This window comes from Dermochelys coriacea, chromosome 10, assembly GCF_009764565.3.
Source record: "Dermochelys coriacea isolate rDerCor1 chromosome 10, rDerCor1.pri.v4, whole genome shotgun sequence".
Lineage (NCBI taxonomy): Eukaryota > Metazoa > Chordata > Testudines > Dermochelyidae > Dermochelys > Dermochelys coriacea.
Window position 1 is genome coordinate 85,658,824 of NC_050077.1, and position 25,034 is coordinate 85,683,857.

Sequence of the window (25,034 nt, forward strand, 5' to 3'; positions counted from 1 at the left end):
GCTCTGAGTGCTCAGCAATTTAACATCCAGGCTGATGAGTTTTATGGAATAGCCCCAAAGCTCATGGCCACCCTAGCCTGGCGCTGCTGAGTCAGCTCTGATATTAGACAATGGGCATCTGAGGGGCGATCATTTCCGCCCCGGCTTTGAGGGCGGGGCTAAGCCGCCTCCTGGCACGAGGGCAGGTTTGGTGAGTCGCCTTCAGCACTCAGGTACATAAATGGTCCCTGCCCAGTGGAGCTCACAACATCCCAAACAGGGATGAAGAGCAAACCACGCTCCTGCCTCCCACTTCCTGTGGCTGGTGCAGGCCAGCGCAGGTAAATTACGTTCTTCCACTGCCCAAGCAGGGACCAAGGGATTGGCGCTAACTGCAGGGATGTGACTCGTGCTGCTGGAGATCAAAACTAGGCTCCTGCTCTTTCCTCCCACCAAACTCTTTGCTCTCCCTTATTCCCCATCATCACCGCCCCGCCTCCATGCCTGAATCCCACTGCTGTCCTCCACTGACCCTTCCTCCCTTGTTCAGGTTCTCGTTATCCCTCCTGATCACTAGCCTCCCTCACTCCCACAGCCCAGAGGCAGCTGCTGAGATCCCCAGGCACCAGCCCCTCTAGTGCCCCTAAACCCAGCCCGTCCCACTCAGCCTCGGCCTGGCTCTCAGATCTCATCCCCCTGCCCCCTTCGGCCCCCCTGCCCGGGACGCCTCCCAAGCCGAGAAGGCCAGGCCCCCTCTGGGAGCAAACACCGCGGCTTCCCGCCCCGGCTCCCCGCGATCCTCGGCGCTGCCCCGGGCCAGGCCCTCAGAGACCGGCGGGGCCAGCTCCCAGCGCGGGCTGACCGGGCTCCCGGCTGAGGCGCGGGGCGGGGGCGCCGCCGAGCTCCGCGGGACCCCCCCGGAGAGCGGGGAGCAGGGGAAGCCCGACTAGCTCCGTGTCCAACGCCACCTTCCCACAACTCCCCGCGGCGCGGGGCCGGACAGTCTGTCATCTGCTTCCGGAAACTCTATCCCTCCTCCCGGACCCGTTCTGACGCAGTTCCGGTCAGTGGGAGTGGGAGATCTAAGGTAGTTTCCGGTTCCGGGTCTTGGCGGTGACCCGGTTGGAGGGTGGTTCCGGTTCCGGGGCGGACGGCTGCAGGAGGCTCTTTTCGGTGTCGGTGTCGGTGGGTTCCGTGTTCGGGCCAGAAGTTGCCGCCATGTCGGTCCCCAGCGCCCTGATGAAGCAGCCGCCGATCCAGTCCACGGCGGGGGCCGTGCCCGTCCGCAACGAGAAGGGTGAGAGCGGGCCGGGGTGCGGAGTGGGGGGGGTGTCTTCTCATGGGGGGGTCCCCGGCCCGGGGGCGGGGGGGGGTATCGTCTCATGGGGGGGGTCCCCGGCCCGGGGGCGGGGGGGGGTATCGTCTCATGGGGGGGGTCCCCGGCCCGGGGGCGGGGGGGGGGTATCGTCTCATGGGGGGGGTCCCCGGCCCGGGGGCGGGGGGGGGTATCGTCTCATGGGGGGGGTCCCCGGCCCGGGGGCGGGGGGGGGTATCGTCTCATGGGGGGGGTCACACTCCCCCCGGCATTGGTTGCCCTGGTTTCTTGGGAGCCGTGCCCTGTTTGTCCTGGGGTGCTGGGGCGATGAGAAGCGCAGATCTGCAATAATCCATCCGCCTCCTTCCTCGCAGGTGAGATCTCCATGGAGAAGGTGAAGGTGAAGCGCTATGTGTCGGGGAAGCGGCCAGACTACGCGCCCATGGAGTCCTCGGACGAGGAGGATGAGGAGTTCCAGTTCATTAAGAAGGCGAAGGAGCAGGAGCTAGAGCCAGAGGAGCAGGAGGAAGATTCAGCCAGTGACCCCCGTTTGCGGCGTTTGCAGAACCGCATTAACGAGGATGTGGAGGAGAGGTGAGCTCCTGTCCATGACAGTCCTGGCTTAGTCAAAGAGAGAGAGACAGCAAGTAGCGTCAGGTCCACCTGCCCTTGACAGCTGTGGCTTTACAGTCACCTTCGTTATGTTTTTGGCAGTTTCTCTTTGTGAAAGACCGAGTTTTTTGAGCTGACTCTGCTGAAGTGCTGTCCAAGGCACTGTGTAAACAAACTGAAAATACGAAGAAATAAGGAAAGAAAAGGTTTTCTTTCAGCGTTTTGTTATTGGTAATTAGACTTTGCTCAAGTCCGTTGTACGGATGCATTTTTCAGGTGTGTAACTTTTGGAAGTGTCCTTTTTATATATTCCCTACATCTTAAATAGAGGGGTACAGGAAGGAAGAAACAGCCCTACACATTGTTACAAATAATTCTTTAGATGTAGGCTAGGGCAATTAGTCAGCAAGTTCTGAAAGTGACCATAAATAGTACAGCTAGCTCCTTAAGGTCTTAACATGGGGAGGAAAGCAAAATCTATAAAACAGAATAACATTCTTGTATGGAAATAGGGGGATGTCATGTTACTGCATCTAATTGAGATAGACAGATGAGTAATGTTTGTTTAATTCATTTCAAGTCGTTAATTCATATCTATGAGGAGTATTCATATCTATGGGTCAGTTCTAGCATTGCCTCAGTCTTTACAATTGCTAATGAAGAAGCAGGATCGCAGCGGAAGCTGCATTTGCTACAGTGGGATGAACAGAGGTGCCTATTCCTGAGCAATCCAGCTACTGGATCTTAAATGTCACCATGTAAACCAACCTTCTGAGAAGAAATGTTACTTTTTCCAAACTTTGCTGCTGTAGCTCTGCCTGCAGCCTAGGTGCTCAAACTGTCAAGGAGAGTAATCAATGGTTTGTACTGTAGCAGCATATACATAAGAGCTATGATTGTTACAGTCTGATTATATTTCGGACACTGGTGGGTCTAGCCATATTTTTTAGTTTCCTGAGTATTTGAGATGAACACATGTTCAGCTTGGCATGCTGAGATACATCTTTGCTGTGATTATTGGGGCTATAACATTGGGGTTAGGAGGGTTAGGAAAAGGTCATTGTGGGGTTGGAATGGCTTGAGAATTCCTGGCTGGCTTATAGATTCATAGACTTTAAGGTCAGAAGGTACCATTATGATCATCTAGTCTGACCTCCTGCACAACGCAGGCCACAGAATCTCACCCACCCACTCCTGCAATAAACCCTTAACCTATGTCTGAGCTACTGAAGTCCTCAAATAGTTTGGATGTGTATATATGGGGACTTCAGTTTGAAGCGCCCCAGAGCATTTAGATGGGCTGTGGCCTACGGTTGCTGCTTTATGGCAGTTGAATTGCTATGAAATGTTAACTTTGGTGTCTGTGCATAGACTCGCAAGGCATCGCAAAATTGTCGAGCCAGAAGTAGTTGGAGAAAGTGACTCGGAGGTGGAGGGAGATGCCTGGCGCATGGAACGGGAGGATACTAGCGAGGAGGAGGAAGAAGAGATTGACGATGAGGTATGTGCAGAGCCATGGAAACATGCTGCAAATGTGCTGCAAGCACCAGTTCCCCACGCGCTCTCAGCTGAGTTTCCACAGGGTGGGGTCCAGCTTCCTGCAGCTCAAGGCAGTACCAGATCCATGGGCAGATGGGATTGGCTAATATGTGAACAAATCTGAAAGAGGTTAACTGCCTACAGATGGCCTCGACTTGCCATTTGAGTTGCATGGGATGAGAGGGAAGGTCCTCTCATGGATCAGTAAAAGATATGAAACAAAGGGTAGGAATAAATGGTCTGTTTTCACAATGGAGAGAGGTAAATGATGGGATCCCCAATACTGGGTTGTGTGCAGTTTGACATATTCATAATCTGAAAAAGGGAATGAACAGTGAAGTGGCAAAGTTTTCAGATGATACAGAATTATTCAAAATACATAAGTCCAAAGTTGACTGCAAAGAGTTACAAAGGGACCTCAGAAAACTGGGTGAGTGGGCAACAAACTGGCAGAAGAAATTCAACAATCGATAAGTGGAAAGTGTAATGCACATTGGAAAAAATAATTCTAACTACACATGTATAACAAGCTTTAAATTAGCTGTTACCACGCAAGAACTTTGAGTCTTCTTGGCTAGTTCTCTGAAAACTTCATCTCAGTGCACAACTGTGGTCAAAAAAGCGAACAGAATGTTAGGGACTATTTGGAAAGGGATAGATAATAAGACCAAAAATATCATAATGCCACTCTGTAAATCCACGGTACACCCACACCTTGAATACTATGGGCAGTCTGGTTGCCCATCTCAGGATATAGTGCAATTGGATAAGATTCTTAGATGGGCAACAGAGATGATCAAGGGTACAAAATGGCCTCCCTACAAGGGGAGACTAAAGAGACTGGTGCTGTTCAGCCTAGAAAAGAGATGACGAAGGAGGGAGGTGATAGAGGGTTATATGAGCATGACTGGTGTGGAGGAGGTGACTGCAGAAGCATTATTTACCCTTTTACATAATACAAATGCCTTATTAAATTAATAGGCAGAAAATTGAATGCAACAGGAAATACTTTTTCACACAATGCACAGGCAATCTGTGGAACATGTTGTCATGGGATGTTGTGAAGGTCAAAAGTAAAACTGGGTTAAAAAAAAACCCATCTAGGTAAGTTCCTGGAGGACAGGTCTATCAATGGTTATTAGCCAAAATGGTCAGAGCTGCAACCCCTTGCTCGGGGTGACCCTAAATCTCTGACTGCCAGAAACTTGTTGGGGAAGACGGGGTGGATCTCTCCAAAGCTCCCTGTTCTGCCCACTCTCCCTGAAGCTCTGGCACTGGCCACTGTCAGAGACAGGATACTGGTTTGGCCCAGTATGGCAGCTCTTATGTACAGATGTCTGACCGCTGGCCTTGCTGTGGGGAGAGAACATTGGCTGAAGCCCCCTCTGGTTTGCATGGTGAGGTATGCAGAGTGGTGGATCAGAGTGTGGCCTCTATGGAACAAGGAATCAGTACTGTTAACGCCAGTAAATTCCATCCATTTCACCCTCGCCGTGAAGGAGTTAGAATGGACTTGGGGCCTCTGCCCCTCTCGGGCTTTGCCTGGGGCAAACATCCTTCCCCACCTCTCAGCAAGAGAACTGGGGGTGAATGGAAGGTCAGTAGTTCCATTGACTCCCTTTGGGTTTGGTGTGCCTCAATTAGGAGATTGAGCGTCGTCGTGGAATGATGCGCCAGCGAGCCCAGGAGAGGAAGAATGAGGAGATGGAGGTGATGGAAGTGGAGGATGAGGGCAGGTCTGGCGAGGAGTCTGAATCAGAGTCTGAGTATGAGGAGTACACAGACAGTGAGGATGAAACGGAGCCACGGCTCAAACCTGTCTTCATCCGCAAGTAGGTGGTGTACCTTGCTGTTGTGGGGGTGGGGAATTACTCACACCTGAAGAGGACAGAGTGCCAGCCTAGATGGAAAATGTGAAGGATCAGCCGGTGCACAGAGAAGTGGTGCTCATGTTCGTTATCATGTAGCTGAGAAAGCAACTGGTGCACATGCTAATAGCACCTCAGGTTCTATCTGCAGGTCAGGTTCTGGCTTGGCACGGATATGCAGCATTTGTTCATGTAATGGAGTGTCTGGGTGTGATAGATTCTGGCAGCTTTTGTTTTTAGCGTCTGACCCTGCTGCATACGCAAGCTGGATGGGCTCAGAGTCTCTTCATGGTACTAGTTGTTACTTTTGGGTAGGTGCCACTCAATGGTGATGTGGTGATTGCCAGTGAGGTGCAGAGTTCCACAGGAAATGGTTCTCTCCCCACAACAGATCTAGGGGTATTAGAGGCCACTCGGAAAGTTGCTAAGGCAGTTGGGCCTGGAGCAGCACCAGACAGGTGAGGATCCCGGGGGCAGACACTGACTCCAGAGGAGTGAAATAGCCAGTGCTGGTGTGGGACTTTGAGAGGGATGGGTCAGGTGCGGTGGGAGGGGGAAAGAAGCTTGTCATGGCCCCTCTATTCTAGGAAGGATCGAGTTACGGTCCAGGAACGAGAGGCAGAGGCAGTGAAACAGAAGGAGTTGGAGCAGGAGGCAAAGCGGCTGGCGGAGGAGAGGCGGAAGTACACGCTCAAGGTAATGGAGGACTGTCCAGTGGGGCAGTATATCTGTGGGAGGGGGAGAGGGTTGGTCTGCTTGCAACAGGCTCAGTTCCCAGCTTGGTCCTCTCTGCAGATCGTGGAGGAGGAGACTAAGAAGGAGCTGGAGGAGAACAAGCGCTCACTGGCTGCACTGGAAGCGCTTGATACAGATGACGAGAATGATGAGGAGGAGTACGAGTCCTGGAAAGTGCGTGAGCTGAAGCGCATCAAACGGGACCGCGAGGAGCGAGAGGCGTAAGTGCTGCCGCAGCCTGGGCTTGGGGTTGAATGTCTCTAGTCCCTGACCCAGAAGACAGCGGCCACTGGGGGGCATCTTCTCCTCCCCATTTCCTGCTCTGTCTGCAGCCTAAGGCAGAGCAGAGGGCACCCCGTCTTAGCTCGTGGAGGGACAGGGCATTTGGTGCGGTGCCCCTGGAATTTAGTGGGTTGAATTGCTTCCTGGACCTTCAGTCTCTGGACAGGGATGTGAGTGGGACAAGCTTTCTGTCCTCTGGGCAGAGCAGAGGACATGGCGAGAGTAGGGCTGGCTCTAACGAGCTTCATGGCTCCCACACAGACTGGAGAAGGAGAAGGCCGAGATTGAGCGCATGCGGAACCTGACAGAGGAGGAGCGCCGTGCTGAGCTCCGGGCCAATGGCAAGGTCATCACCAACAAGGCAGTGAAAGGCAAATACAAATTCCTGCAGAAGTACTACCACCGTGGGGCCTTCTTCATGGTGAGTGACTGTTGGGGCCCTGCTTCGTGGCTCTGGGGCAACCACACCTGGAACAGTGCGTTCCGTTCTGGATGCTTCAGAGGAAGGATTGGTTTAAAGCAAAGATTACAAGGGCTACAGCTGTATAGTGGCAACACAGCCACTGAAGAGTGTGTGGTGTCAGGAGACCAGGATGAGTCTGCTGTGTTTGACAGGTGTGAATCCCTAAGAGGGGGAAGGGTGTGATTAGGGCTTGACTGAAGGTGAGGTTACATTGAATGCCAGGAAGCTTTCTGACAGTGAAATTGATTGTCACTTGATCTCCTGGGGGTTGTTGTCATGCATCTACTAATACAGGGGTGCTCAAACTGAGGGTCGGGACCCCTCAGAAGGTTGTGAGGTTATTATGTGGAGGGTCACAAGCTGTCAGCCTCCACCCCAAACCCTGCTTTGCCTTCAGCATTTATAATGGTATTAAATATATTAAAAAGTGTTTTTAATTTATAAGGGGGGGGTCGCACTCAGAGGCTTGAGAATCACTGCACTAATACCTCTCTGGTAATGACTGACAGATCTACGTGGATGTCTCATCACTATTTGATCGCATATGGCCCAAACTCTCTCCACTCCCCCTTTCTCTGTCATTGTCAATCCAGCCCTCTTCCCTGGGATTCAGGCCCATAACCTGGGTTGATTTGTGTCTCCTCCATGTCCCACACATCCAGAACTTGCTGCTGTTTCCTCCATAACATCTCTAGAATCTGTCCTTTTTAGTTTCTACCTTTACAACTCAAACTCTCCTTGAGGCCCTCATCACTTGCCATCTCACTGCAGTGACAGCCTTCCCATGCTGCCTCACGAAGTGTTGGTTCCAGAATCCATTGCCTTGTCTGTTCTATGCATGCTGTCCCCCCTGAATCCCTCCACTGATGCCCTTCCTTTAGTGGATCCTAGGCAAGCTTGTCACAGCCGTCAGAGGCAGAATCAAGTGGTCTGTTGTTCTGCCACATCATTCAAGCTAGCCTCATCTGCCCTTCTCATAAACAGACCCCTGCTTCTGCTGGCTGCACACACTGCCCTTCCTGAGCTCATCCACAAAGCCCCTGCCCGCAAGGAAGCTGTGGATAACTTGGAGAAGGGTCAGAGAAGAGCCATGAGAGTGATTACAGGATTAGAAAACCTGCCTTATAGTGATAGCTTGAGCTCCCTGAGTCTGTCTGGTTTAACAAAGAGAAGGTTAAGGGGTGACTTGATCCCAATCTATAAGTACCTACCTGGGAACAAATGTTTACCAATGGGCTCTTCAGTCTAGCAGCAAAAGATATAACATGGTCCCATGGCTAGAGTTTGAGACTGGACACATTCAGATGGAAATAAGGGCCTTTGAATCTGAATGGTGAGACCCCTTGCACACTTGCTTACATTTTGTTGTCTTGTGTAGCCCAGGACTTTCCCCTTATGCTGTGATTCTTCCCTCTAACCTAATGTCAGCGCCCCAGGGCAGGAGGGTTGTAGTATGTTTGGAAAGTGCCTAAAAGCTACAAGAAACAAATGAGGTGGGAGGTTCTTTGCTTGCTGCATTTGCCACTGGTCTGAATAAAGCCCTGAAATATAGACTGAGACTAATCATGTTCTCGACCCTGGAGATGGACTAAATGGGACACAAGCCTTGTCTCCAATTTCTGTGATTCTGACACGAGGAGGGAATCTTGAGTACTGTTACCAGGACTCTTTGAACTGTGCGGTTTGTGGAGAGTGTCCCTACCTGGTTTCCTTGGGGGCTTACTGTAAATGACTCTGCTGCATGTCCATCCCTCCCTAGGATGAAGATGAGGAAGTGTACAAAAGAGATTTCAGTGCCCCCACACTGGAGGATCACTTCAACAAGACCATCCTGCCTAAAGTCATGCAGGTATGTGTGCTGGAGATGGGCTCATGGGAGTTGAGTGGGCTCTCAGCTAGCAGGGCCTCAGAGGGCACCTGTGCTCTGGGGTGACATGGAGGCTTGGTCTACAGTGGTACCATGAACTCTGAGGATGCTGCATGTCTTGCTTGCAGGAGGGGTTGCTGCTCACACAATTTTTTTTCTCCCTAGGTCAAAAACTTTGGGCGCTCTGGGCGGACCAAGTATACACACCTGGTGGATCAGGACACAACCTCCTTCGACTCTGCCTGGGGCCAGGAAAGTGCACAGAACACCAAGTTCTTCAAACAGAAGGCAGCCGGCGTGCGGGACGTCTTTGAGAGACCATCGGCTAAGAAGCGGAAAACTACCTAAGGGAGTGCCCAGGACAGTGTCATGCTGCTGACAGCAGGGCTGAAAGGCACTTGTCTGCCATGGGTCCTAACCCTTCCAGAAATCTTGCGAGTGCATTGGGGCATAAAATGCACCTGTCTTGGCCAATTCCTTCTACTCTCCATTTGTTGAGCTGGGTGTTGCATTCTGGGTGGGGCTGCACAGACTTTCCATGTGGCTCAATTGGAATTAGAGGAAAAGTCCATCCTTGTGCTAGGCTTGCCAGACCCAGTGCCGAATGGCTTTCGCCCCCACCAGCACCAAGGAACTAGACAGCTTCCAGATTCCCACTGCCAGAGGGCAGCAAACCCAGAGTTCTCTTGGAATTAGCAGCAGGCTCCTAGGGGCTGCTCTAAAGCATCTCCCCACCTCTGCACAACACCCCATCTCCAGTTGGGAAGGTAGTTCCCTTTTGTTCTCTGGAACAGCTGTAACAGTCTCCTGTGCCCCACCTCTGAGGGGCTTCCAAGTCTCTTTAGCCTAGCCCTCTGCTTGGCTCTAGGCTCCCCTACCTGTACAGTCAGGTATGGGGCTCTTCCAGGCCCCAAGGCACAAAATCTGAGTTTTGATTAAAAGCTGTTTTCTCATGAGTCTGGTGTTGCTATCCCTCTGGGGGTGGGAGAGGCACGTTGGTGGCTGAAGCAAGGCGCTCTCCCTTCTCTCTGAGCTGCGGGCCTCAGCTCACAGCAGGTGCAGGTTTAGTGCTCACTAAACCTGCTGGTGTGCACTGGATGGAATCCTGGCTTTGAGTGAGGAGGTGACTCAGCAGCTGTTCCCTTCAGCCCTGCCTGCTACAGCTGGATATCCCAGCACTGTTTCTGCTCTCCTTTGGGGGGTATTCTGTGCTGGTGCCCTGGCCTTGTGCTATTCAGCAGTTAGAGCTACAGCTCACCCTCTCCTCTGAAAGCAGCTTTCTTACACCAAGTGGTCAGTGCAGGCAATAAACACATATTCCCCATGATCTAATCTTGGCCGCAGTTAGAGCCTGAAGAGATACTCTGCCCCTCCAGCAGCTATTCAGAGTGAGGGTGAACACACAGCCCCCTAAGTGGGCACAAGTTGAAGCTAGCATTCTCTCTTGCCCTTCAACTCTACAATGCCTTTAAGAGCAAGTCCCTGCTACCAGGACTGCTTACCTCAAGTTTTTTAATAACCAGGCTTGCCAGGGGGTTTCAGTAGGGAGCTGTGGCCCTATAAAACAGCCTGAGTTCTGGTCCTGTGAGATGTTGAAACCAGGGGCAGGCTCTGATTCAGCCAGAACCTCCCCTTAAATTAACCCCAGACATATTACATGCCAAGTACCTCAGGGCTTCTAGCACTTTGTAAATAGAGAAGCTTGAGAAGGTCTCTGCCCTAACACATGTGGTTTAAGAGCTGACAAAAGGGGAAGATAATATGGGCTTAATGAAGGAAAGACTGAAGCCAGTGGAGCTCAGATTAAGAACTAGAAAGGCCCTAGACTGCAAGCCTGAGAATAGCATGGAGAGAAACAGACTAGGGGTTGATGGAGCAATATAATGGCAGAAGGGAATAAAGTTTATATCAAAGAACTATTCAGCAGGGGTGGGAACGTTACCCCATCCCTCCCTTTTGAGAGCTCAGCCGTTGTTCTCTGAAGGTGGTTTAAGTGAACACTTCATTCAGAAAACGCTCCCTCAGCTCTGTACTCACCACCCTGGTGAGCTTTACAGGCCAGATCCCATCTGTCTCATTTCTGATACCATATCCATTACTAGCACAGCAGAGCACCTTCTGACACAGGTGTGGGAGTAGCCTGCCACCTACACAAAGAGCACCATGGTCAAAGCTTTCTACAATAGGTGGGTCGTAGCGCAGTCTTTCAGGCTTCTCAGGGCCCATTCATAGCTGCTTTACAAACTGTGTCCACAGAAGGTTACGGATGTCTTTATTCAATAAGTTAATACATGTAGCATCTGACCAGTATCACTCTGTCAAACAGTTATTGGGAAGGCAGTGCACATGGCAGGGATGACAGCACAAAGACATTTCATGAAGTCCCAGCAAGAGTCTTCCTCCCTCGTTCCCTTCTCAAAGCACAAAGTGGTCCAATAGGAATGCAGTTAGTTGGTGAGGGTGATCAGAGCCTCCACCACGTTGCCCATATGCTCTCGCAGACTACGCTCCGCTGCTGCCCGAGAGATCTCCATCTCGTTCATCTGCAGGGAAGGGAGCAGAGATAAAAGACGCTGCACAACAGCACACAAGAAAAGGGTTGGACTCAATTAAGGCTTGGTATTGGTACTCCAGCATTACTGAGGCCTCAACCAAGAGTATGAGTCACAAAGCTGCTGCAGAGTCCAGCTACTGTTCCTGGCCTACTACAGTGCAATACAGCAAAGCAGGGTGGATACATGATAGCTCAAAGATATCTCACCACAGAATAGGGATTATTAATTCTATAGTATGAGAATATATTCATGTAATGTTTTCAAAAAGTTTTGTAAATGAGTTCCAATAGTTCATGGATTAGGGACCCAATCTTACGGGGTTCCAGGGGCTTCTGTATAGATTATTTAGGTTAATCTTTCTATCTACCCAATGGGACTCAGTGCTACGTCTAGAAGATACCTTCAGAGATGCTTAGTTTTGTAGTTCTCAAACTGGATTTGTGTCTCCAGAGATAACATGCTTGTTAACAGCAAAAATGTTTATAAATAAATAAATATATAGAGGTGAGAAATAATAGACCTCAACCCTATTGTCCCTCTGCAAATTTGTGTACACAGAGTCAATCCTTTACCTCTCTCTAAAAGTGCAAAGTTTCAAAAAGTTAAATGAATAGAAGATTGTTGGGGGGTGGAATAGATCTGGAGAAGTCTGGAGATAAATGTGAGAAGGGAGGGACAGGCAGTAGAAACAAAAGTGAAACTGTTTGAGCAGCATATTCCAAAAGTCTTAAGGTCTTGCTGAGTGTAGCCTTCATTGATTTGAGATCTACCATATCATTCTCTCACTAAAAGGGAAAATCTATAATGGCAGCAGGCCATAAAAAGAGACCCATTTTGGGAATATTTTAATGAACTTCCTCTACCTGTAGGTAAGACAAGCATGTGTGCAAAATGCACACAGTGCAACAAAGAAATGCAAGGCCTAGTTGCCTGAATGAAACAACACCATGAGAAGTGTTCCTTCTCAGGAGGAAGCTGCATTGAAGATGATAAAAGGAGCATGTCTGAACATGCAGGATCTTCAGGCTGGTAAACTTTTATATTTCTTTCTTAAGGACTACCTGTCTTCCTTCTGGACTATTCTTGAATTCTCATGTTTGAACAAAAAATATAGTTGTTACTCTATTATACTATCATTTTAGATGCAGTTATGATAAAAAATAAACAGCTGAAATTGGCAGATGTTCCTTTTACAATTTCACCTTTAAAGTAGTACTTTCCAGACTGGAAAACTGGAGACTGTCCAGTTTGACCAATGTATCTTGCAGAGGGGCATAGCTGGCACATGATGGCATATATCAGATTGGTAGATGTGCAGGTGAACGAGCCTCTGATAGCGTGGCTGATGTGATTAGGCCCCATGATGGTGTCCCCATCTTCGAGACACCACTGACTTCCTGAGGAAACTACGATCCATCAGTGATCTTCCTGAAAACACCATCCTGGCCACTATGGATGTAGAAGCCTCTACACAACATTCCACACAAAGATGGGCTACAAGGCGTCAGGAACAGTATCCCCAATACTGTCGCGGCTAACCTGGTGGCTGAACTTTGTGACTTTGTCCTCACCCATAACTATTTCATATTTGGGGACAATGTATACCTTCAAATCAGCGGCACTGCTATGGGTACCCGCATGGCCCCACAGTATGCCAACATTTTAATGGCTGACTTAGAAAAACGCTTCCTTAGCTCTCGTCCCCTAACGCCCCTACTCTACTTGCACTACATTGATGACATTTTCATCATCTGGACCCATGGAAAAGAAGCCCTTGAGGAATTCCACTATGATTCCAACAAGTTCCATCCCACCATCAACCTCAGCCTGGACCAGTCCACACAAGAGATCCACTTCCTGGACACTATAGTGCTAATAAGCGATGGTCACAAACACTACCCTATACCGGAAACCTACTGACCGCTATTCCTTCCTACATGCCTCCAGCTTTCATCCAGACCACACCACACGATCCATTGTCTGCAGCCAAGCTCTACGATATAACCACATTTGCTCCAAGCCCTCAGACAGAGAAACACCTACAAGATCTCTATCAAGCGTTCTTACAACTACAATACCCACCTGTTGAAGTGAAGAAACAGATTGACAGAGCCAGAAGAGTACCCAGAAGTCACCTACTACAGGACAGGCCCACAAAGAAAATAACAGAACGTCACTAGCCATCACCTTCAGCCCCTAACTAAAACCTCTCCAATGCATCATCAAGGATCTACAATCTATCCTGAAGGAGGACCCATCACTCTCCAGATCTTGGGAGACAGGCCAGTCCTTGCCTACAGACAGCCCTCCAACCTGAAGCAAATACTCACGAGCAGCCACACACCACACAACAGAACCACTAACCCAGGAACCTATCCTTGCAACAAAGCCTGTTGCCAACTCTGTCCACTTATCTATTCAGGGGACACCATCATAGGGCCTAATCACATCAGCCACACTATCAGAGGCTCGTTCACCTGCAAATCTACCAATGTGATATATGCCATCATGTGCCAGCAATGCCCCTCTGCCACGTGCATTGGTCAAACTGGACAGTCTCTATGTAAAAGAATAAATGGACACAAATCAGACATCAAGAATTGTAACATTCAAAAACCAGTCGGAGAACACTTCAATCTCTTTGGTCACTTGATTACAGACCTAAAAGTTGCAATTCTTCAACAAAAAAAACTTCAAAAACTGACTCCAACGAGAGACTGCTGAATTGGAATTAATTTGCAAACTGGATATAATTAACTTAGGCTTGAATAGAGACTGGGAATGGATGAGTCATTACACAAAGTAAAACTATTTCCCCATGTTTATTCCACCCCCCCACCCCCGTTCCTCAGACGTTCTTGTCAACTCCTAGAAATGGCCCACCTTGATTATCACTACAAAAGGTTCCCCCCCCCCTCTCGGTAATAGCTCATCTTAAGTGATCACTCTCGTTACAGTGTGTACGGTAACACCCATTGTTTCATGTTCTCTATGTATATAAATCTCCCCTCTGTATTTTCCACTGAATGCATCCGATGAAGTGAGCTGTAGCTCACGAAAGCTTATGCTCAAATAAATTTGTTAACCATAGATAAGTTTGTGATAAGAACCAGCAGATTACAAAAAGATGTAATTGATGAAAAAATTGCCCTATTTGTTTATGCAACAAATTCTCCTTTCTGTATGATTGAGAACCCACACTTCATTAACATGGTTCAGTCATTAAGACCAGGATACAGTCCACCCAACAGAGCAGATGTCACAGGGAAACTGTTGGATAAAGTGTATGAAAGAGAAATTGAGCAGTGTGCAAAAGGTCTAGAGCAGGGGTAGGCAACCTATGGTATGCGTGCCAAAGGAGGCACGAGAGCTGATTTTCAGTGGCACTCACACTGCCCGGGTCCTGGCCACCGGTCCGGAGGCTCTGCATTTTAATTTAATTTTAAATGAAGTTTCTTAAACATTTTAAAAACCTTATTTACTTTACATACAACAATAGTTTAGTTATATATTAATGACTTATAGAAAGAGACCATCTAAAATGTTAAAATGTATTCCTGGCACGCGAAACCTTAAATTAGAGTGACTAAATGAAGACTCAGCACACCACTTCTGAAAAGTTGCCGACCCCTGGTCTACAGGGTAAAATTGTTAACCTGAGTCTTGAAGGGTGGAGCAATGTCCACAATGATCCTGTTGTATGTGCTTGTGTGACAACAGAAGAAGGGAATGTTTTCCTTACAGAAACAATTGATACATCAGGAAATGCCCCACAGCAGAATACTTACAAGAAGTAGCAGTAAAAGCTATAACAAACTGTGAAAAAAAATTCAACTGTCTAGTACGCAGCTTGGTTACAGACAATGCTGCAAAAGTATCCAAGATGAGAAGAAATTATTTAGAAGAGAGTCCCAAGCTAACAACATATAGTTGCACCTCCTAGCTAAAGTCTTCAGTGTTCCTGAAATAAAGGCTAATGTTGTTGAAATTGCAAAATACTTCCATAACAACCACTTTGCAGCAGCTGCTCTGAAAAAAGTGGGAGGAACCAAACTAACTATCCCACAAGACGTGCAATGGAACTCAGTAGTGGACTGTTTTGAGCACTATATCAAGAACTAGCCTAATCTGATGATCATTTGTGAACAAAATCATGAAAAAAAAATAGATGTCACTGTCACAGCCAAAGTTCTTAACATTTGGCGTAAGAGAAATGTTGAACACATGCTGAGTACCCTGAAGCCTATTTCTGTAGCCTTGAACAAAATGCAGGGAAATAGCTGTTTTATTCCTGACGCTATTGAAATCTGGAAGGAACGGAGTGAGATCATCAAAAGAGAAATATGCAATGACAGAGTTAAATTACAAGCATTAAAAAAACCGAATGGGACAAGCACTATCTTCAGCTCATTTTCTTGCAAATATTCTCAATATTTGGTACCAGGGTCAAACATTAACTGCTGAAGAAGAGAAATTGGCTAGGACATGGACATCCAGCAATCATCCCTCCATTATGCCAACTATAATAAACTTCAGGGCTAGGGGTGAACCATTCAAGAAATATATGTTTGCTGACAATGTTTTAAAGAAACTCACACCAGTGAACTGGTGGAAGTCACTTAAGCACTTGGATTCAGAGGCTGTTGAAGTGATAATCTCACTAACAGCAATAACTTCTTCTACCAGTGTAGAAAGAATATTTTCTTCCTTTGGACTAATTCATTCCAAATTGAGAAATCGTTTGGGACCTAAAAGATCAGGAAAGCTTGTTTTTCTTTTCCAGATTATGAAAAAACAGGAAAATGAAGGTGAAGACAATGAGTTAGCTGTAGAAGCCAATATTTATAAAAAAAATTAAATTAACTATTTTAGTTAAAAACAATTTTAACTAAAACAAACCTGATTTTAAAAAACTTAAATGTTTAACTAAATTCAAAAATTCATATGCTTGTTTTATTAAAATATTATACGTTTGCTGTTGAAGAAAAAAATCCAGAATACATAACGTTGTTGTTTTAGTTAAATAAAACAATTTAAATGTCTGTCTGGTGATGTTCTCCTCCAAATACAGCATGGCAAAAAAATCCTCCAAATATTAATGATTAACCTGTTGAATTGGAGATATTTCACCTCCTAATGACTTCATAAATATCCGTTTCAATTACCTTTGGTAAATGAAATAAACCAAACAATCATTCATTTTCTGATATAGCTGTAAAACTAATCTGAAAAGTTTTCAATATAAATCACTTAAAAATGTATAGTGTGTTCCTTTTAAAAATGAAACCTACATCTATCTTTGAGTTGTGAAGAATATGCATTAAGGTTATAACAACCAACAAGAATGCATTTTTATGTAGAAATCCATGATTAAATTGAGTCTTCCTGACTAGTGATTTAAATCAAATCCACCCTGCCTTCCATACTCACAATCAGTTCCAAATCTTCTTTCTTGATTGTAACTTTTGCCAGTTCTTTTTCCCTGTAACAAAAGGAATCAGAACATAAAGCACCAACAACACAGGCTCCAGACCAACTCAGTCACAACTGTAAAGTGCAATTAGAAAGCTTGCAGCAACTCCTTGCTGAAGCATAAAGCCACCAGTCCTGAGACTGGACTTAGACAGGCAGGAAGTTTAACCAGAAAAATTACCCTGGTCCCCAAGCCAGTGGTTTTCAAACTTTTTTTCTGGGGACCCAGTTGAAGAAAATTGTTGATGCCCGTGACCAGTGGAGCTGGGGATGGGGGGTTTGGGGTGTGGGAGGGGCTCTGGGCTGAGGTGCAGGCTCTGGGATGGGGCCAGGATGAGGGGTTTGGGGTGCAGGAGGGGCTCTGGGTTTGGGGGGCTAAGGGCTGGGGCTTGGGAGGGGGTCAGGGCTCTGGGCTGGGGGGTTTGGGGCACGGACTTACCTCCGACAACTCCCAGTCAGTGGCACAGTCAGGGTGCAGAAGCAGGCTTCTGGCTTGTCCTGGCACCATGGACCGCACTGTGCCTGAAGCGGCCAGCAGCAGGTCCAGCTCTTAGGTAGAGATGCACAAGCGGCTCTGCACGGCTCTCGCCCACAGGCATCGCCCCCTCCAGCTCCCATTTGCTGTGCGGAGCTGGTGCTCGGGGCAGGGGCAGCGCACAGAGCCCCATGGCCCCCCTGCCTGGAAGCCAGACCTGCTGCTGGCCGCTTCTGGGCGCAGTGCGGTGTCAGAACAAGTAGCTAGGCAGCACCACCGACAGGACTTTTAATGTCCTGGTCAACAGTGCTAATCAGAGCGACCCAGTACCTTACATGTGACCCACACTTTGAAAAATGCAGCCCTAGGCCTCCTGAAGAAGTTTCTGCATGTGCAAAGCTAAGTCACCTATTACTGGATTGAGTGGCTCAAGAACTGAAAGCCCTGACACCAGAATTGTCTGAGCTTCAGCACCAAAGAAGCTATTCTAACCTACCACTACAAATAAGGCTGATCCTTAATCAGTGGCTGCACTGGGCCCAGACGAGGGCATGGAGGTTGCATCTCAAAGCTCTATGCAAGAAAGGGGCAAGACGTGCAGAGAGCACTTACCTCTCTTGTTTTGCTTTTTGCTCTCTGGATCTTCGGTCTCCAATCACGGACATGGCCTGGGCAGGGGGAGCAGGGAAGGTTACCTCCAGGTTATCAGGCCAAGCTGAACCTCTTCCCAACGCCCCCAACCCCGAGGGGTCACACGCTGCAGCCTCCAGTGCTGGAATCTCGGGACACCGCCAGTTGGTGGGGAAGAGCCACAGGCTGGCCGGGGGCCCATGGCCCCAACCTCCGGCAGCTTGTGCCCCCCAGCTCCTGGGTCAAGTTCTGACTCTATTCTGAACGAGCCCCCCACCCACCACGCGCCCAGGCCCCCGCCCACCGGGCCCCTCCCCCACCCGCCGCGCCCCGCCCCGCCCCGCCCGCACCGTCTCCAGGTTCGAGCTCTGAATCTCCTTCTCCTCCGCATAGTCCGTGACGCGCTCCAGGTCCGCGGCGCCGCTGTCGTGTTTGCGGGGCTTCTCCGCCGGCCGCCCCCCGGCCCCGGCCCCGGCCCCGGCCCCGTCCGCGCCGCCCCCGGCCCCGTTCGGCTCCGTCTCCAGCTCCAGCTCCACGTCCCCCTCCGCCGCCATCGCGTCCTCGGCCCCGGACTTCCGCTTCCGGTCACGAGACTTGGGCCACTCGCAGGGGAGGAACCAGCGAGACGGGACGGAGGGACGCAGCGGCCGGGCGCCACCTGCGGGCGGGCGGGGAATAGCGCCGCGAGTCTGGCCGCTGGGACTCGGGACTCGCCGGGAGCATCAGCCCGGGGCCGCCTCGGCCGGCGCCAGCAGCGAAGGAGCGGGGCTGGTGGGGGCCCGCGGTGGCGAGGTAGCCCCATCCCGGGGCACGCGGGGACAGGCTGGCCGGGGCTCAGGGCACCGGCCGGCCCTGCCCCCTCCCTCCAGACTGCGGATTACAAGGCGGCGACTCGCTCTCCCAGCGCTCCCACTACAATGTACCGGGCTCCCACCGCTCCCACCGCTCCGACTCGGTCTCCCACCGCTCCCAGCCGCTCTCCCACCGCTCCGACTTGGTCTCCCACCGCTCCCACTCAGTCTCCCACCGCTCCGACTCGGTCTCCCACCACTCCACCGTCCAACGCGGTCTCCCACCGCTCCAAGCTCGCTCTCCCACCGCCTCCAGACTCGGCTATCCCACCGCTCCCATCAGTCTCCACCGCTTGACTCGGTCTCCAAGCTCCACCACTCCCACCGCTCCGACTTGGTCTCCCACCGCTCCCACTCAGTCTCCCACCGCTTCCACCACTCCCACCGCTCCGACTCGGTCTCCCACCGCTCCCACCGCTCCGACTCGGTCTCCCACCGCTCCCAGCCGCTCTCCCACCGCTCCGACTCAGTCTCCCACCGCTCCCAGCCGCTCTCCCAGCGCTCCCACTGCAATGTACCGGGCTCCCACCGCTCCCACCGCTCCGACTCGGTCTCCCACCGCTCCCACCGCTCCGACTCGGTCTCCCACCGCTCCCAGCCGCTCTCCCACCGCTCCGACTCGGTCTCCCACCGCTCCCAGCCGCTCTCCCACCGCTCCGACTTGGTCTCCCACCGCTCCCACTCAGTCTCCCACCGCTCCGACTCGGTCTCCCACCGCTTCCACCACTCCCACCGCTCCGACTCGGTCTCCCACCGCTCCCACCGCTCCGACTCGGTCTCCCACCGCTCCCAGCCGCTCTCCCACCGCTCCGACTCGGTCTCCCACCGCTCCCAGCCGCTCTCCCAGCGCTCCCACTGCAATGTACCGGGCTCCCACCGCTCCCACCGCTCCGACTCGGTCTCCCACCGCTCCCAGCCGCTCTCCCACCGCTCCCACCGCTCCGACTCGGTCTCCCACCGCTCCCAGCCGCTCTCCCACCGCTCCGACTCGGTCTCCCACCGCTCCCAGCCGCTCTCCCAGCGCTCCCACTGCAATGTACCGGGCTCCCACCGCTCCCACCGCTCCGACTCGGTCTCCCACCGCTCCGACTCGGTCTCCCACCGCTCCCAGCCGCTCTCCCACGGCTCCGACTCGGTCTCCCACCGCTCCCACCGCTCCGACTCGGTCTCCCACCGCTCCCACTGCAATGTACCGGGCTCCTACCACTCCCACCGCTCCGACTCAGTCTCCCACCGCTCCCACCGCTCCCACCGCTCCGACTCGGTCTCCCACCGCTCCCAGCCGCTCTCCCACCGCTCCGACTCGGTCTCCCACCGCTCCCAGCCGCTCTCCCAGCGCTCCCACTGCAATGTACCGGGCTCCCACCGCTCCCACCGCTCCGACTCGGTCTCCCACCGCTCCCAGCCGCTCCCACCGCTCCGACTCGGTCTCCCACCGCTCCCAGCCGCTCCGACCGCTCTGACTCGCTCTCCCAGCGCTCCCACTGCAATGTACCGGGCTCCCACCGCTCCCACCGCTCCGACTCGGTTTCCCACCACTCCCACTGCAATGTACCGGGCTCCTACCACTCCCACCGCTCCGACTCAGTCTCCCACCGCTCCCAGCCGCTCCCACCGCTCCGACTCGGTCTCCCACCACTCCGACTCGGTCTCCCACCGCTCCCACCGCTCCGACTCGGTCTCCCACCGCTCCCAGCCGCTCTCCAACCGCTCCGACTCGGTCTCCCACCGCTCCCAGCCGCTCTCCCACCGCTCCCACCGCTCCGACTCAGTCTCCCACCGCTCCGACTCGGTCTCCCACCGCTCCCAGCCGCTCTCCCACCGCTCCCACCGCTCCCAGCTGCTCTCCCACCGCTCCCACCGCTCCGACTCGGTCTCCCACCGCTCCCAGCCGCTCTCCCACCGCTCCGACTCGGTCTCCCACCGCTCCCAGCCGCTCTCCCACCGCTCCGACTCGGTCTCCCACCGCTCCCAGCCGCTCTCCCACCGCTCCGACTCGGTCTCCCACCGCTCCCACTCAGTCTCCCACCGCTCCGACTCGGTCTCCCACCGCTTCCACCGCTCCCACCGCTCCGACTCGGTCTCCCACCGCTTCCAGCCGCTCCCACCGCTCCGTCTCGGTCTCCCACCGCACCGAGCCAGTCTCCCACCGCTCCGACTCGGTCTCCCACCGCTCCCAGCCGCTCCCACTCGGTCTCCCACCGCTCCGACTTGGTCTCCCACCGCTCCCAGTCGCTCCCACCGCTCCAACTCGGTCTCCCACCGCTCCCACCGCTCCGACTCGGTCTCCCACCGCTCCCAGCTGCTCCCACCGCTCCGTCTCGGTCTCCCACCGCACCGAGCCGGGCTCCCACCGCTCCGACTCGGTCTCCCACCGCTCCCAGCCGCTCTCCCACCGCTCCGACTCGGTCTCCCACCGCTCCCACCGCTCCGACTCGGTCTCCCACCGCTCCCAGCCGCTCCCACCGCTCTGACTCGGTCTCCCAGCTCACCGAGCCAGTTCCCACGCTCCAACTCGATCTCCACCGCTCCCACTGCTCCGACCGGTCTCCACCGCTCCCAACGCTCCGACTCGGTTCCCACTGCTCCCAGCCGCTCTCCAACCGCTCAACTGCTCCCAGCCGGTCTCCCACCGCTCCCAGCCGGTTCCAGGCCGGTCTCCCAACCGCTCCCAGCTGGTCTCCAACACTCCCAACGCTCCCAGCCGGTATCCACACTCCGAGCGGTCGTGCACCACCACCGCTCCGAGCCTGTCTCCCACGCTCCCACCGCTCCCAGCGGTCTCCCACACTCCGAGCGCGGTCGTCCATGCTCCCATCGCTCTGACTCGGTCTCCCACCGCTCCCACAGCTCCCACCGCTCCGAGCCGGTATCCACCCCTCCCAGCCGGTCTCCCACCGCTCCCACCGCTCCGAGCCGGTCTCCCAGCGCTCCGAGCCATTCTCCCACCGCTCCCACCGCTCCGAGCCGGTCTCCCACCGTTCCGAGCCGGTCTCCCACCGCTCCCACCGCTCCCAGCCGGTCTCCCAACCGGTCTCCCAACACTCCCAGCCGGTCTCCAACCGCTCCCAGCCGCTCTCCCACCGCTTCCACCGCTCCGAATCAGTCTCGCACTGCTCCCAACGCTCTGACTCGATCTCCCACTGCTCCCAGCCGCTCTCCCACCGCTCCGACTCGGTCTCCCACCGCTCCCAGCCGCTCCCACTCGGTCTTCCACCGCACCGAGCCGGGCTCCCACCGCTCCAACTCGGTCTCCAACCGCTCCCACGGCTCCCAGCTGCTCTCCCACCGCTCCCACCGCTCTGACTCGGTCTCCCACCGCACCGAGCCAGTCTCCCACCGCTCCGACTCGGTCTCCCACCGCTCCCAGCTGCTCCCACCGCTCCGACTCGGTCTCCCACCGCACCGAGCCGGTCTCCCACCGCTCCCACCGCTCCGAGCCGGTCTCCCACCGCTCTGACTCGGTCTACCACTGATCCCACCACTCCGAGCCGGTCTCCCACTGCTCCCAGCCAGTCTCCCACTGCTCCCAGACGGTCGCCCACCGCTCCCACCGCGCCGAGCCAGTCTCCCACCGCTCCCACGGCTCCCAGCCGGTCTCCCACCGCTCCGAGCCGGTTGCCCACTGCTCCCACCTCTCTGACTCGGTCTCCCACCGCTCCCATAGCTCCCACCGCTCTCACAGCTCCCACCGCTCCGAGCCGGTACCCACCCCTCCCAGCCGGTCTCCCACCGCTCCCACCGCTCCGAGCCGGTCTCCCAGCGGTCCGAGCATTTCTCCCACTGCTCCCACGGCTCCGAGCTGGTCTCCTACCGCTCCCACCGCTCTGACACAGTCTCCCACCGCTCCCACCGCTCCCACCGCTCCGACTCGGTCACCCACTGCTCCCAGCCACTCCCACCGCTCCGACTCGGTCTCCCACCGCTCCCAGCCGCTCCCACCGCTCCGACTCGGTCTCCCACCACTCCCACCGCTCCCACCGCTCCGACTCGGTCTCCCAGCGCACCGAGCCAGTCTCCCACTGCTCCAACTCGGTCTCCCACCGCTCCCAGCTGCTCCCACTCGGTCTCCCACCGCTCCGACTCGGTCTCCCACTGCTCCCAGCCGCTCTCCAACCGCTCCCACTGCTCCGAGCCGGTCTCCCACCGCTCCCACCGCTCCGACTCGGTCTCCCACTGCTCCCAGCCGCTCTCCAACCGCTCCAACTGCTCCCAGCCGGTCTCCCACCGCTCCCAGCCGGTCTCCCACCACTCCGAGCCGGTCGTCCACTGCTCCCACCGCTCTGACTCGGTCTCCCACCGCTCCCACAGCTCCCACCGCTCCGAGCCGGTACCCACCCCTCCCAGCCGGTCTCCCACCGTTCCCACCGCTCCGAGCCGGTCTCCCAGCGCTCCGAGCCATTCTTCCACCGCTCCCACGGCTCCGAGCTGGTCTCCCACCGCTCCCACCGCTCCGACTCGGTCTCCCACCGCACCGAGCCGGGCTCCCACCGCTCCGACTCGGTCTCCCACCGCACCGAGCCAGTCTCCCACCGCTCCGACTCGGTCTCCCACCGCACCGAGCCGGGCTCCCACCGCTCCGACTCGGTCTCCCACCGCACCGAACCGGGCTCCCACCGCTACGACTCGGTCTCCCACCGCACCGAGCCGGGCTCCCACCGCTCCGACTCGGTCTCCCAGCCGCTCTCCCACCACTCCCAGCTGCTCTCCCACCGCTCCGATTCGGTCTCCCACCGCTCCCACCGCTCCAACTCGGTCTCCCACCGCTCCCAGCCGCTCTCCCACCGCTCCCACCGCTCCCAGCCGCTCTCCCACCGCTCCCACCGCTCCGACTCAGTCTCCCACCGCTCCGACTCGGTCTCCCACCGCTCCCACCGCTCCGACTCGGTCTCCCACTGCTCCCAGCCGCTCTCCCACCGCTCCCAGCCGCTCTCCCACCGCTCCCACCGCTCCGACTCAGTCTCCCACCGCTCCGACTCGGTCTCCCACCGCTCCCAGCCGCTCTCCAACCGCTCCGACTCGGTCTCCCACCGCTCCCAGCCGCTCTCCCACCGCTCCCACCGCTCCGACTCAGTCTCCCACCGCTCCGACTCGGTCTCCCACCGCTCCCAGCCGCTCTCCCACCGCTCCCACCGCTCCCAGCTGCTCTCCCACCGCTCCCACCGCTCCGACTCGGTCTCCCACCGCTCCCAGCCGCTCTCCCACCGCTCCGACTCGGTCTCCCACCGCTCCCAGCCGCTCTCCACCGCTCCGACTCGGTCCACGCTCCACCAGTCTCCCACCGCTCAGACTCGGTCTCCCACCGCTTCCACCGCTCCACATCCGACCGGTTCCAACCGCTCCCAGCCGCTCCTCCGATCCGTCTCGTCTCCACCGCACCGAGCCGTCCCCACGCTCCGACTCGGTCTCCCACCGCTCCCAGCCGCTCCCACTCGGTCTCCCACCGCTCCGACTTGGTCTCCCACCGCTCCCAGCCGCTCCCACCGCTCCAACTCGGTCTCCCACCGCTCCGACTCGGTCTCCCACCGCTCCCAGCTGCTCCCACCGCTCCGTCTCGGTCTCCCACCGCACCGAGCCGGGCTCCCACCGCTCCGACTCGGTCTCCCACCGCTCCCACCGCTCCCAGCCGCTCTCCCACCGCTCCGACTCGGTCTCCCACCGCTCCCATCAGTATCAACGCTCCGACTCGGTCTCCCACGCTTCCACCGCTCCACCGCTCCGACTCGGTCTCCCACGCTTAAGCCGCTCCACCGCTCCGTCGGTCCCACCGCACCGAGCCAGTCTACCACCGCTACGACTCGGTCTCCCACCGCTCCCAGCCGTAACACTCGGTCTCCCACCGCTCCGACTTGGTCTCCAACCGCTCCCAGTCGCTCCCACCGCCCTCCAACCGGTCTCCCACGCTCCACCGCTCCGACTCGGTCTCCACCGCTCCCAGATGCTCCCACCGCTCCGTATCGGTATCCACGCACCCACGAGCGGGCTCCACCGTCCGACTCGGTCTCCCACCGCTCCCACCGCTCCCAGCCGCTCCCACCGCTCCGACTCGGTCTCCCACCGCTCCCACCGCTCCGACTCGGTCTCCCACCGCTCCCAGCCGCTCCCACCGCTCTGACTCGGTCTCCCAGCTCACCGAGCCAGTCTCCCACCGCTCCAACTCGATCTCCCAACGCTCCCACTGCTCCGACTCGGTCTCCCACCGCTCCCAACGCTCCGACTCGGTCTCCCACTGCTCCCAGCCGCTCTCCAACCGCTCCAACTGCTCCCAGCCGGTCTCCCACCGCTCCCAGCCGGTCTCCAGGCCGGTCTCCCACCGCTCCCAGCTGGTCTCCCACCGCTCCCACCGCTCCCAGCCGGGCTCCCACCACTCGAGCCGGTCGGCCACTGCTCC

At 54.8% G+C, this 25,034-nt stretch overlaps 2 protein-coding genes across 2 annotated transcripts; one reads left to right on the plus strand and one right to left on the minus strand.

Moving 5' to 3' along the window:
- The first annotated feature begins 1,040 nt into the window (after positions 1 to 1,040).
- On the plus strand, positions 1,041 to 9,613 carry MFAP1 (microfibril associated protein 1). The gene is made up of 10 exons (XM_043494150.1): positions 1,041 to 1,276; positions 1,669 to 1,888; positions 3,278 to 3,407; positions 5,090 to 5,277; positions 5,901 to 6,009; positions 6,109 to 6,269; positions 6,592 to 6,751; positions 8,553 to 8,642; positions 8,826 to 9,115; positions 9,201 to 9,613. The coding sequence occupies exons 1-9, from the start codon at positions 1,198 to 1,200 to the stop codon at positions 9,006 to 9,008; spliced, it is 1,320 nt and encodes a 439-aa protein (XP_043350085.1). The 5' UTR covers positions 1,041 to 1,197; the 3' UTR covers positions 9,009 to 9,115; positions 9,201 to 9,613.
- A 1,302-nt stretch (positions 9,614 to 10,915) lies between these two features.
- HYPK (huntingtin interacting protein K) lies at positions 10,916 to 18,361 on the minus strand. Its single transcript, XM_038419784.2, has 4 exons — positions 18,143 to 18,361; positions 17,775 to 17,830; positions 16,646 to 16,697; positions 10,916 to 11,203 (listed from the first exon to the last, which is right to left on the minus strand). Exons 1-4 carry the CDS (start codon positions 18,344 to 18,346, stop codon positions 11,108 to 11,110), a joined length of 408 nt encoding a protein of 135 aa, XP_038275712.1. The 5' UTR covers positions 18,347 to 18,361; the 3' UTR covers positions 10,916 to 11,107.
- Between the last annotated feature and the right edge of the window lie 6,673 nt (positions 18,362 to 25,034).